Consider the following 13,534-nt stretch of genomic DNA (forward strand, 5'->3'; position numbering starts at 1 on the left):
AACGCCCCATTTAATTCAATTCAATACAATTCATTGAGGGGTTATGGTAGGGGAAACGGCCAATAAGGAGCTTTTGCACAAAATAACACGTGGACCTCTTTGGCGGGGACGTAACAACTACAAAGAAAGGTAAGAAAGCCTTCTAGTATGAAATTCTCCTTTTAACAGCAGTGCTGTTGTTGCAGAGGTAGGCAAAATATATACAAAATATATACATGTACATGTGATGGCAACATTGGCTAAAAGTTCACTTGTAGCCAACTGTTCTTCCACCACACGTGTGACATGTGTCTCTGTTGGGAGCCCCTCGAAAACGAGACGGTGGGGGTCTTTCTCCTAATGAAGAAGCTTGACTCTCACAGCAATATTCCAGGTAGAACGGTGACCCGTGATTCTGGCTGTACAAGAATCTTTTACTGAAGCTAATGGGGATATGCATGTTTTGGGTTTCTGGCTGAATTAAGAGATTATCTTATAATATTATTCTTTTCTACACAAGTCTTTACAATTGGTTTCTGGTGGTTGGTTTTATGAATTCCAAAAAAGTAATCTCAAGAAGAGGCTCCAAATCCGGAGCTATTGTAATGAATGAAATGTAATTTGATCCAATCTGTATCGGTAGAGTATATGAATGTAATGGAACATTTTCTAAATAATGAGGTGATCATACTTGGGCACAAATGATGCATATTTTATTCAAAATGTAGGTGTGTGGGCGATTTTTCCTTTTTTTTTGGGTTTGCCAAAACTATCCTATGCAGGAAAAAAAAAAACCTGGACATTGTGCTTCCATAAGTCCTTAACCACGTTACACAATCGTACAACTAATATTAATAATACAACTTTATTTGTATAGCACCTTTTCATGACATGAAATGCAGCTCAAAGTGCTTTACAGAGCAATGGAGAAAAAAGAAAAGAAAAGCAAGGCATAAACATTAAAAAAACAAGAGCAGTAATGCAATACAGTGAGGACATGAATAACACAAAATAAAAGATCAATTAAAAGCAAGGGTGTTAGAAGTGGGTCTTGAGCTGTGCTTTAAAAATGACTGTAGAGGGGTCCAATACAAACCCTTACTTGGTAGAGTGGAGAATTTCGACTTTAGATGTTGCTCCAGAAGGTGGCAGTATTACCCTGCTACAACAGTAGGTGGCAGTATTACCCTGCTACAACAGTCCCAAACCGTTAACAACCAACATTATGCACCTGCATTCATTCATGGCCCCCTTGGCTTACTTAAACCCACACATCCAGCACTTTGTGAGAACACGCCCCCCTCCAGTGGCTGCATGTGCACATTACAGGCAATTTGACTCAAGCTGTTATATTTGTCTCCCAACATGAAACGAACGGAGATGATGGCAATATTTTGCACCTAATGGTCCGTCTCTAGCATTCTGTGCAACGGCCCAGAGGCGGGCTTCTAATGTAAATGATGCTTTAACCCATTCTGACCTGAGATCAGATTCATATGAGGTTTCCACTGGACACACACTGGTCTGATAAACCCATTCTGACCTGAGATCAGATTCTAAAAAATGTCAGTCGTTCTTCGATTTTTCAAAAATAGCAGACCTACAAGCTCGTAGCGCGCCACTCGGTGGCGCGCTACGAGCTTGTAGATCTGCTGTTTTTCAATAGCTAAAGCATAACATGATGCTGACACCAAAATGGGTTCCCGTTGAGAATGGGTTAACCCATTCAATCTGGGAAAGCGTCGATGACATTTTAGATCGGGGGTGGTGCAACTTTGACGATGGAGAGGGCCTCGTACGTAGCAAAAATAGCTGATCTACAAGCTCAACACGCGTTGCAATGCGACGCGTTTTGAGCTTGTACATCAGCTATTTTTTGCTATATTTGAATTGAAAACCTGAATAATTTGCTATTTTTGAATTGGAATCCTGAAGAGTAACCTTTTTATTGCATTTCAAATGCATTTAGTTATAGTTATGTTAACTTTATGAACTGTTAACATAACTACATTGGACACAAAAAGACAATAACATTGTTGCGAACGCAGTGAGCACTTACTATGAGACCTAGCGGATCATGTCTGTCTGTCTGTGTGTCTGTGTGTGTGTCCCCCCTTTGTGCCCATATATGGAGCTGAGTGATTTGTTTGTGATTGATGCAACACACTCCATATTTGGACGTATAGCTGCTTTGGGGACTCCTTATATGGTTATGGCTAAGTTAAAAACTTAACTTAAAAAAATAATAACTTAAAAATAAATCTTAAAAAAACCCAAATATGTACGAGCTGCGTTCGCTTCCCGCGTTTGCGCGTCTTACTGGTAATACTAGTCTTGAAGTAAGTTTGGAATTGGAATTGTTACAGCTGAAATCAATACTCATATCAGTATTCTGACATTAACCTGCAGGCCGCATTAAGTGAAGGTGGGGGCCGCATGTGGCCCCCGGGCCGCCAGTTGCCCACCCTTGTTTTAAATCATATAATGTTGGGGGTCTTTGACATGGAAAGGTTTTTGAGCACCACTGATATAGTAGCAACATACATTCCTTTCAGAAAACTGTTTAGATTAGAAGATTTTTCTTTTTCTCGTGTTTTTTTAGAATCCGCCCTCAGGTCTTTTTTTTTTTAATATATTTTTTATCCCATGATTTTGTAACTCATTTTTCCACCCCTGTGTCAATCATCTAATAATGTGATCCTGGGCTCTACACACCCTCCACCAACCTAGTCCCCATATATGGGGGACAACAATTTACAATTTAGGCATTTAGCAGACGCTCTTAATCCAGAGCGACTTACATTAAGCAAGAACAAAAAAGCATGGGAATACATCACATAAAAACATTTATCATGAAACATGCGTAAGCTAAGAACGTAACAGTGGAATAACTATATAATGAAAACAAGGGGAGAGCAACGGACTTGAACTCATGCTTCCTTCATGCCTTCCTTCATATATATACTTAGCCCTCCGGTCTTAATGGGCTAAGTATATATGCTGCCATCATTTGGCCAACAGAGAGAGGAGAGCCATTACTTAGTGAGGACCTCAGCCTTTAGTTTATATCCCCCCTGTGTCCTGGCGCCATGGAGAAAACGGGTACATTGATCACACTAACCACGGGACGGTGATGATGATCATCATTATGATAAGTAACTGTGGTGCTGATGATGGCCACAGACGCTGCTGATTGAACAAGTGTTCGGACGCTGACTGTGTGGCTTGTGGGACGGTGGACAGCCACTTTAAACGGACGCCCCCCAGGCCTTTAAACACCCCCAGCCACTTTAAACGCCCCCGCCCGGGCCTTTAACCCATTCTGAACGGGAACCCATTTTGGTGTTTTATAGCATCATGTTATGCTTTAGCTATTGAAAAATAGCAGATCTACAAGCTCATAGCGCGCCACCGAGTGGCGCGCTACGAGCTTGTAGGTCTGCTATTTTTGAAAAATCGGAAGAACGACTGACATTTTTTAGAATCTGATCTCGGGTCAGAATGGGTTCATCAGACCAGTGTGTGTCCAGTGGAAACCTCTTATGAATCTGATCTCCTTGTCAGAATGGGTTAAATGCCAACCAGGCCTTTAAACGCACCGGGCCTGGGCTGGGCCATGTGCCCATTCTCTACAGGGCATCACAGCAGGCTAAGGGACACACTGGTTTGGTGTTACTCTTTCACTGTCAAAGTAGAAGACAGACGCACGCACGCACCCACGCACGCTTTGCACCAGTGTTGTTTTTGTCGACTAAAACTAAGACGAAAAATGTTCGTCGACTACCTTTTTTCACTGACTAAAACTAAATAAAAATAATCTATGATGACTAAAACTAAGACTAAATATACTGACAATTTCGTCAACAAATAAAAACTAGACTAAAATGTTAGGAAGGGACTAGTGGACAAGAGATCCAGTCGCGACGTGTTGTGAGATTGTATATCTGCTATTTTCAGCATAAAATATGTCATTACAACGACATCAAGGCCTGTCAAAACACATTTTAGTCGACTAAATCAACTGTATATTTAGTCGACTAAAATCGTATGCCATTTAGTCGACTAAAACTAGACTAAACACTAGAACACTCCAGGTGACTAAAATGTGACTAAAACTATTCAAAAGACTATGACTAAAACTAAAATCAAAATTTGCTGCCAAAAACAACACTGCTTTGCACTGACAAAGTAGAAGACAGACTCACGCACCCACCCACGCTTTGCACTGACAAAGCTGGTACTCGACACATTGTGTTTTCTTTTTTCATCTGAACGGAAGGATCGATGGATGAATGGATTTTCATTTTATTATGTCCTGACTGAGTATCAAATGTTTTACCATTTGGCTGCGTTTGAACAATATGAACAGATCTGGCATGATTGGATACACAACGTATAATAAATAATGATTTTTCTTTTTTTATGTGCAACTTCTCTCGTTTAGTTTTGACACTCTGGCTTTCAGTGCAAGAATTTCATTTCAAAGATGACAATAACTTTCCTACATTGCTAATAAAAGTTTCTATACTGCTTTAACCCATTCTGGGCGGGAACCCCTTTTGGTCTTGGCATTATGCTATGCTTTAGCTATTGAAAAATAGCAGATCTACAAGCTCATAGCGCGCCACCGAGTGGCGCGCTACGAGCTTGTAGGTCTGATATTTTTGAAAAATCGAAGAACGACTGACATTTTTTTTAATCTGATCTCGGGTCAGACTGGGTTAATCAGACCAGTGTGTGTCCAGTGGAAACCTCGTATGAATCTGATCTCGGGTCAGAATGGGTTAAGCACCGTAAAGCTTCAGTACAATATCTGAGGTCTGCTTTCTGAATCCAAGCACGTCCTTTAGTTGTCTTGCTCTTTGCAATAAATAAAACCTCACGCTCCCCATGGGTGCAGTCATGCCATAAATAAAACCTCACGCTCCCCATGGGTGCAGTGATGCCATAAATAAAACCTCACGCTCCCCATGGGTGCAGTGATGCAATAAATAAAACCTCACGCTCCCCATGGGTGCAGTGATGCCATAAATAAAACCTCACGCTCCCCATGGGTGCAGTGATGCAATAAATAAAACCTCACGCTCCCCATGGGTGCAGTGATGCAATAAATAAAACCTCACGCTCCCCATGGGTGCAGTGATGCAATAAATAAAACCTCACGCTCCCCATGGGTGCAGTGATGCAATAAATAAAACCTCACGCTCCCCATGGGTGCAGTGATGCAATAAATAAAACCTCACGCTCCCCATGGGTGCAGTGATGCAATAAATAAAACCTCACGCTCCCCATGGGTGCAGTGATGCAATAAATAAAACCTCACGCTCCCCATGGGTGCAGTGATGCAATAAATAAAACCTCACGCTCCCCATGGGTGCAGTGATGCAATAAATAAAACCTCACGCTCCCCATGGGTGCAGTGATGCCATAAATGGGGGACCTGTATTTCTTTCAACAATAACAATACAACAAAATGGCAGATCTACAAGCTCGTGTCACTCACCATGAAACCTGAGTTGTGAATTTGTAGTTCTTGTTTTGGGCATGACAACCAGGTTGAAAGTGTTTAAAACTTATTTTTTAAACTTAACAGAGCTTGAGCTTTGTTTTACAAAAGTTAATTATACCAGACCTGCAGTTTTCTGCGAGTTTGTTCCAGATATGTGGTGCATAAAAAACTTAACCCATTTTGAGACGGAACCCCTTTTGGTGGTTACATACCGGTACATTATGTTATAATTTAGCTATTGAAACATAGCAGATCTACAAGCTCGTAGCGCGCCACCGACTCCCGAGTGGCGCGCTACGAGCTTGTAGGGTCTGCTATTTTTGAAAAGTCATTAAAATGTGCCTCAAATCTTTCAGAAAATTGTCTTGATTTAGAAGACATTCATTTTTTAAAACTTTGACGTCAGGCCTGAATGGGTTAATCTCCACGTTTTAGTGAAAGTGGGCTACATTATATCACTGACACCCACTGTGTGTCCCAATGCTCAATACCATCGCCCCTCTTCTCGCTTCTCGTGTGTGTGGGTGTGTGTGTGTGTGTGTGTGTGCCAGCATAGGAGTGCTCTCTGCACACACAGAAGGGAAACCCCTCCAGCCATTATGATCCCCAGTTCTAACTGCAAAGGCAGCAGGGTGCAGCTTCTTACGAAGATTCAACAATTTCTATCTTAAAAAATATTATTTTTCGTGTGTACGTATGTGTACAGGGGAGATACGCAGCGGATGCACAGATGTAGCCTACAGCATGTTCAAATAGAAGGGAACTGTCTGGAAGGTTCTTTCTCCCCTGGTGTGCTTTAACCCGTTCTGACCTGAGATCAGATTCTATAAATGTCTTCTACATCCTGACAGTTTTCTGCAAAAGCTATGTTTCTATGTCAGTCGTTCTTCGATTTTTCAAAAATAGCAGACCTACAAGCTCGTAGCGCGCCACCGAGTGGCTGAGCTTGTAGGTCTGCTATTTTTGAAAAATCTAAATGGGTTAATATGCCCTTCCATCAGGTATGGTCCCCATCCCGTTTGCCTGCCTCCCCATCTCCATCCACATGCTGTGATGAACACTCGAACCCTGAACATTCCATGTGGACTTTAGGATGAGTCTGAGTTGTGTGGTGGATGGGGATAGCACCTAGAGCCTGCAGTAGCTAGATACAATCATAAATTTCAGCGCGAGTGGCGCGCTACGAGCTTATAGATCTGCTATTTTTCAATAGCTAAAGCATAACACAATGCTAATACTAAAAGGGGTTCCCGACCAAAATGGGTTAAACAGTATTCCAGCACAATCTGTTTTTATTTGAAGCCGGCTCTGAATTCCCTCTCGCTCAAAGGTATACTTACCGACCTACAAAGATGATAGAGATTCTCCATCTGCCGCTTACATATACCAACTTCTGCCTGTAGATCTTTGCTAATTAATTATAACCTCGTCAGTTTTCGCCTCAGTCTGACTGCTGCCATTGTAGCGTCTGCTTTCCTCCATTGCAGTTTTAATTAACGCTATACTAAAAGGTTGTAGAAGTGGTAACGGTGAGCTGCTAAGTATCTTAAACTGAAATAGTTTTTTTGCAACCAAATCCCATCCCTTCAGGCTATGGAATGGTTATAACCTCGCTCACTGCAGCTGAGCTTGGCCTGGTTATACCTCGCTCACTGCAGCTGAGCTTAGCCTCAGTGCCGGGTCACACTGCCAAATGGGAAGCATTTTTTGTTAATGTTATTATTAGTAACCAGCACACTAAAATGTGAATCTGAAAACATGATGGGTTTTCAGATTCACATTTTAGTGTGCTGATTGAAGTTTAAAATTAGTATAATTGTAATAAATACACTGTCTGGACGTCATCTTGAATGAGATTCAAAACAGAAGAAGCTCTGTAATCAAAAATCATGTGTGTGGCGTGTGGGTTATCATCAATATTAATTTACTAAAGAGCTGGACCCAGAATCTGGTCAGATATCAATAGTTTTGGTACAAATCCTTGAATATGTATTTCAGAGCGAACATTTTTAACTAAATTATTGGCTTCTGGGGGGTCCTACATGGAACTACATATTTTCAGATGGGGGTCCGTGGCCCAATATAGATAATTCTGGGGGTCCTTGACATGAAAAAGGTTGAGCACCACTGACATAGGGCCGATTCATACTCCGATTTTAGAGCTGAATAAAAGTCAGTTCGGCGCTGTAGAGCATACAATGTGACGTCATTTGAGGTTCGGGGGGGGGGGGGGGGGGGGTAGGGTACCGTCCTAAAGTCGGCTCTTCGGTGCTACTGACATTTTCTGACGAGCCGAAATAATTTCGGCACTACAGCGCCGAAACAGCGGTAGAATAGGAGTATTAATCGGCCCTTAGAAACATGGGTTTTTCAGAAAAACCTCAGTCCAAAATGGGTTAAAAATGGCTGTGGGATGAGGCAGTTAAATGGCCACAGATATACTGTACAATGGCAAATATGTACATATGGTGCAGATATAATAACATGGAAAATGTATACTTTGTATACACAAAGTATACATTTTCTATTTTCTGGGACACCCTGAGCAACAGGCAGGCTCGACCCTCGCTCAACAGCCTGTGAGAATCTTTACAGTTCCACAAAAGACTGTTTCTTTTTTTTGCTCTGTAGGCAAAGAACGGTTTGCGTTTCAGTCTCTGTGCTCTATCTGTGTTGTCTGGCATTTTAATTGACTTCCTCTCTAGTCTGTTCCCCCCTTAGATATAGCAGAGTCTGTTTTTCAGGCTTTTGCAAGATGTAAGTAAAAGAGGAAACAAACTAATCTTTGCGCCGTTGCCAGATCAATCGGGCCAGCTGACCCTTGCTTGCCAAACAAAAAGCCTGCTTTAATGAGTTGACTATTTTTAAGCTCTGAATAATTAAAGTGCCCCTTTAAAATACACTACCTTGGACTTTTATTTGGAGAGATGCAATTAAGTGTGTAAAGGAAATGAAAGGTACTATTGTTTACCCAGGGTAACTGGACTAAGGAAAGGAAAGGTACTATTGTTTACCCAGGGTAACTGGACTAAGGAAAGGAAAGGTACTATTGTTTACCCAGGGTAACTGGACTAAGCTCAAGAACTTGTTTACAGTTATCCGCTGAAGATTATTTTGTGTTTTTCACAGGTAACAACATTACACCCAACACAGTATCGATGTCAAAACCTCCATTACATGCCACTCACTCTGAGAATAAATCTAAAAGTCACTCGACCTTAAAATAAGCCTTGTATTGTTTTCGGGCCAATAAAAACTAATCTCCGGGAGCTCTTCAGTTCAGATGTCAAAAGGCAGTTATAGTCTTGTCTCTTTTCATTCACCCAAAGTTCTTAAAGAACTTGACACAGGAAATATGGGATCATGCATTTCAACAAGCAAGAACATTTTGAACAACGAGACTTTAACGCTGTCGGGATGTAGAAGACATTTATATAATCGTTCCCAGGTCAAAATGGGTTAAGGCCTGTGTTTAGACAGCATTTGTAATGTTATTATCGGGTCTTGCCCTTAATTCAAGCTGCTGTAAACCCATCTGAGATGGCAGTGTTTTTTAGCAGAAGCTAGTGCCCTCAAAGACGACATGCAAGAACAAACGAGGGGAGGCAGGCCGGGGTGGGTTGGTGCGTGAAACACAATCAAATCCATTTTAGATATGCCTTCAGAAGTTGGAACAAGATTAATTGTGCGGGACAGATATGCAAAGTGAAATGTTGATAAATGTGTTTTCAAGTCCCCTCTGGCTTTCATAGAAGAGCCTCATAATAGTTTTGGTTATCAGCAACACTTAAAGTCAAACACTGCTGCGCTCTGTCGAATGATGTCTTAATTCTCCACAGGAAGAGTTGAAGCCTGTAAATATTCGCACGTCGTCCTTCAATTAAACTTCCAACAGAATGTCGGAAGCATACATATCTGTTATGTTGGTGATAATGTGTATTATACTAAAACACTTGCTTTCTTTTTATAGAAAACAAAACCAATCAATCTGATATGTAACAATGATCTAATGACTTCTTACTAGTAACTGTGTCTTGCAGCCAGGCACATTCTACGACCCCAGATCGTGGCATTTTCTGTCAACCACTGCCTTATTTCACCCTCTAAAATCACACTAATCATTGCTAAGAGTGTCAACGTCAAAGTGTGTAGATCTGAAATGATTCATGAGAAGAAGAAAAAAGAACACTACGTATTGAAAGATTTCAGTTTTCATTGCATTCAGCCCTAGAGAACATATTACTCCAGTTTTGGCTTCACTGCACTGGCTTCCGGTTGTTTTTTAGGATTGATTTTAAAATGATTTTACTTGTGTATAAAGCTCTCAATGGTCTCGCACCTTCCTACCTACATGACTGCCTGCCTAATAGATGTCCCAAACCGCCCCCTAAGGTCTTCCACTGCTGGCCTGCTCGCTTTGCCTAAAAAAATGGCAACAAAAAAACACGGGGAAGCAGCTTTTTGCTTCTACGGGCCGACGGCGTGGAACAAGCTCCCACTGTACCTTCGCCAGGCAGCCTCTGTAGACATTTTTAAAGCTCAGCTCAAGACCCACTTCTACAACATTGCTTTTAATTGATCTTTTATTTTTTGTTATTCATGTCCTCACTGTATTGCATTACTGCTTGTTTTTTTTAATGTCGTTGCCTTGCTTTTCTTTTTTTTTCTCCATTGCTCTGTAAAGCACTTTGAGCTGCATTTCATGTCATGAAAGGTGCTATACAAATAAAGTTTTATTATTAGTCTCTTTAACGCTGTGTGTGTCTCTCTCTCTCTCTCTCTTTCTCTCTCTGTGTGTGTGTGTGTAGTCCAGACCAGGCCAGACTGTGTGACCTGGAGGACACCGCTAAAAGCACCCAGAAAGGCATGTGGATGGCGGGTGGCGGCACGCACACCATCCGAGACATGAAATACGTCGTGGAGAATCCTCGTAACTACGTCGACTCTCAGCACCAGAAACCAGTCAACGGTAAATGCACAACAATGGACACACACACACACACACACACACACACACACACACACACACACACACCACTGGTCAAAGCCAGTGGTCATCAATGCTTTTCAGTCCAAGGACCCCCAATCTGAGAGAGATGAAGCAGAGACCCCACAATTGTATAATTTAATTGCAGATTAAACTTTTACATGGATTTCATAGACGAGTCCTTTTAGAGTTGTTTGACAGCAGTCTAGAGTGATAACTCTAGACTGTGTTGGATTCATGTTAATCTGTATTTTCATTTGACCACTTTAAAAACTGACATTTCACTCTGTACTTGGCTGGCTCTTTCCCCCCGCATTGCCAAGTTGAGTTGCCGATCTACAAGCTCACAACGCCTCGGAGGTCGAGGCGTTGTGAGCTTGTAGATCTGCTGTTTTTATGGCTAAAGTTCTCTTCAGAATGCTAGGGTTCAAGTGGTTAATGTAAAAAAAAAAAGTCCTATCACACAAAGATTTGGTGGCCCCCCCTGTAGTAACTCAGGACTCCCTCGGGGTCCTGGAGCCCCTGTTGAAGACCCCTGGTCTAAGGCCTCGCTGGCTGCCATTTTAAATGGTGCATTTATATAACGCCTTTATCCAAGGCGCTTTACATAGATTGTGCATTACATTCACACATTCATACACCGATTGCGGCGGAAGCCATGCAAGGCACCAACCAGCACATCGGGAGCAATTAGGGGTTCAGTGTCTTTGCCCAAGGACACTTCGACATGTAGACAGGAGGAGGAGGAGCCGGGATTCAAACCGCCGACCCATGGATCATTGGACGACCTGATCTACCTCCTGAGCCACAGTCGCCCATTTTAGCTCTGGATGTTGTGCTGGCAATATCCTCTCTGCAGCATGTAATGTAATGGCATCATCCTAATATAAACCTCCCCTTAACGGTCTCTTGCGCCTCGCCTCCTCCACGCGTAACGCTTGGCTCTCCATTCATTCCCAAACGAGCACAACGTTAACGGCAGCTCAGCTCATTAAATGAATGAATAGGGGGGTAAATTAGAACGGGAGGGCTTTGTTTTTTCTCTCCATTGTTTTATAACTTGTTCTCTTTCCCGTTCACAAGAGAGAGAGCAAGAGAATGCTTTAATGCAGCTATTCAGCCGAAGAGTCTTAAATTTACCCTCCTTGAGTTCGTAGGAAATTCCAATATGCATATCTTGTATACACACGCACGCACGCACGCACGCACGCGTGCAACACGTACGGTAGGTGCACAAAGACTCCCTCGCCAAACACAATTATGGTCTGAAATGTGTTTCATAAAGCTGTCTCACTCTCTCCTCTCCCCTCTGGGGCATCAGAGGAATGAGATGTGAGTTTAAATGATTAAAACATCTCATCATCTCTTAGATGCTCACTAGATGTGTTATTGGATCACTGATTAGGTCAATAAGTCTCGTCTCCTTTTTAACTTTTTGGCCTCTTGCAGCCCGCTGGTGTTTTAACCCATTCTGTACGGGAAGTCGGGAACCCCTTTTGGTGTTTTAAGCATTATGTTATACTTTAGCTATTGAAAAATAGCAGATCTACAAGCTCATAGCGTGCCACAGAGTGGCGCGCTACTGTTTGCACTTTGCGCTACCGTTTGCCTGCCTCCCCATCTCCATCCACATTGCTGTGATGAACACTCGACTCCTGAACATTCCATGTGGACTTTAGGATGAGTCTGAGCTGTGTGGTGGATGGGGACAGCACCTAGAGCCTCATCAGTAGCTAGATACAATCTTACATTTCAGCGCGAGTGGCGCGCTACGAGCTTGTAGGTCTGCTATTTTTCGAAAAAAATCGTGAATGCGCCACAAATCTTTAAATATATATTCTTTCAGAATCATTTTTCTTTATTTTGACGTCAGGCCTAAATGGGTTAAGCATTATGTATGTTATACTTTAGCTATTGAAAAATGGCAGATCTACAAGCTCATTATGTCTGCAAACTTAATCCGGTCGCCAACCTTTAATATTAATATTTAATTATACAATATATACTGCATTTAATACATACTCTGTTTTCCGGTTTTCATTTGCTAGGATCTTGGATGGCTTGATTCTGTAGGCTTAACATTTTTGGAAATCTTTATTAAAAACAATATAATGGGTCTGGATGGAGAAGATGGCTGCCACCGCTATGCCCCTAAATGGGATCGATGAGTGGAATTAGCAAAAAAGAGCACGCTAATTCGCTAAATTGTAACTGGAACCCTTGCAGAGATTAAAATAGGGTGCATTTTGCATCCCAAAACGCAGTTCATAGTTAAGGGACGCAATAAACCTTTGCATCCACGGGATGCACTACTGTACTACTGTACTGTTTTTTTAATTCTAGTTTATTTTGCTAGCTTTAGTTATAGTAATCATTTATTCTTCTGTTTTATACATGAATATAACCACACACTAACCATATAAAATGACATGGGAGTTAAATGCTGCGATTTGTAAAAAAAATTGCAAAATATGACTCCTAATGTCGTTGAAGTGGGACTCATTCTAAAAGACCATCCCTGCATCCCGGGACTCATTACATTGAAAACCTGTTTACATCACTGCCCTTGTTGGTACTGAGCAAAACATACTAGCATTGATTTGTATATATACCTGTATGTTGTATATATGTGTTGGCTTAGGAGGTACAGACAATTAAAATTTACAATTTAGGCATTTAGCAGACTCTCTTAATCCAGAGCGATTTACATCAAGCAAGAACAAAAGCATGGGAATACATCACATAAAAGCATTTATCATGAAACATGCGTAAGTTAAGAAAGTAATAGTGGAATATATATATAATGAAACTATACATATAAACTATACACATATAATATACTATGCTATACATATGTACTATGGCGTGCTATGACTATATACAATGTAATTATAGTGCTGTCTACATAACATGCTATAAACAGTGGTGTACATGTCAATTGGCTCCTGTTGACATGACATTGCACGTTGACCGTTGTCCTTGAGCAAGAAGACCCATTGATGAGCAGGCAGGGCAACGTGCACGGCTGCCTCCACATCTGTGTGTGTGTGTGTGTGTGT

General features: G+C 41.7%; 1 protein-coding gene across 1 annotated transcript in view; it reads left to right on the forward strand.

The window, feature by feature from the left end:
* The window catches only part of snd1 (staphylococcal nuclease and tudor domain containing 1), a gene marked incomplete at its 3' end in the record, with an annotated part of 172,572 nt that overhangs the window by 8,156 nt on the left and 150,882 nt on the right, over positions 1 to 13,534 (forward strand). The window contains exon 5 of the mRNA XM_080757520.1: positions 10,297 to 10,457. Within this exon, the coding sequence (XP_080613646.1) occupies positions 10,297 to 10,457 (161 nt within the window). The remainder of the gene's footprint in view (positions 1 to 10,296; positions 10,458 to 13,534) is intronic.

The sequence above is a fragment of the Protomyctophum bolini genome, assembly GCF_963924005.1.
Source record: "Protomyctophum bolini genome assembly, chromosome: 23".
NCBI classification, from domain to species: Eukaryota; Metazoa; Chordata; class Actinopteri; order Myctophiformes; family Myctophidae; genus Protomyctophum; species Protomyctophum bolini.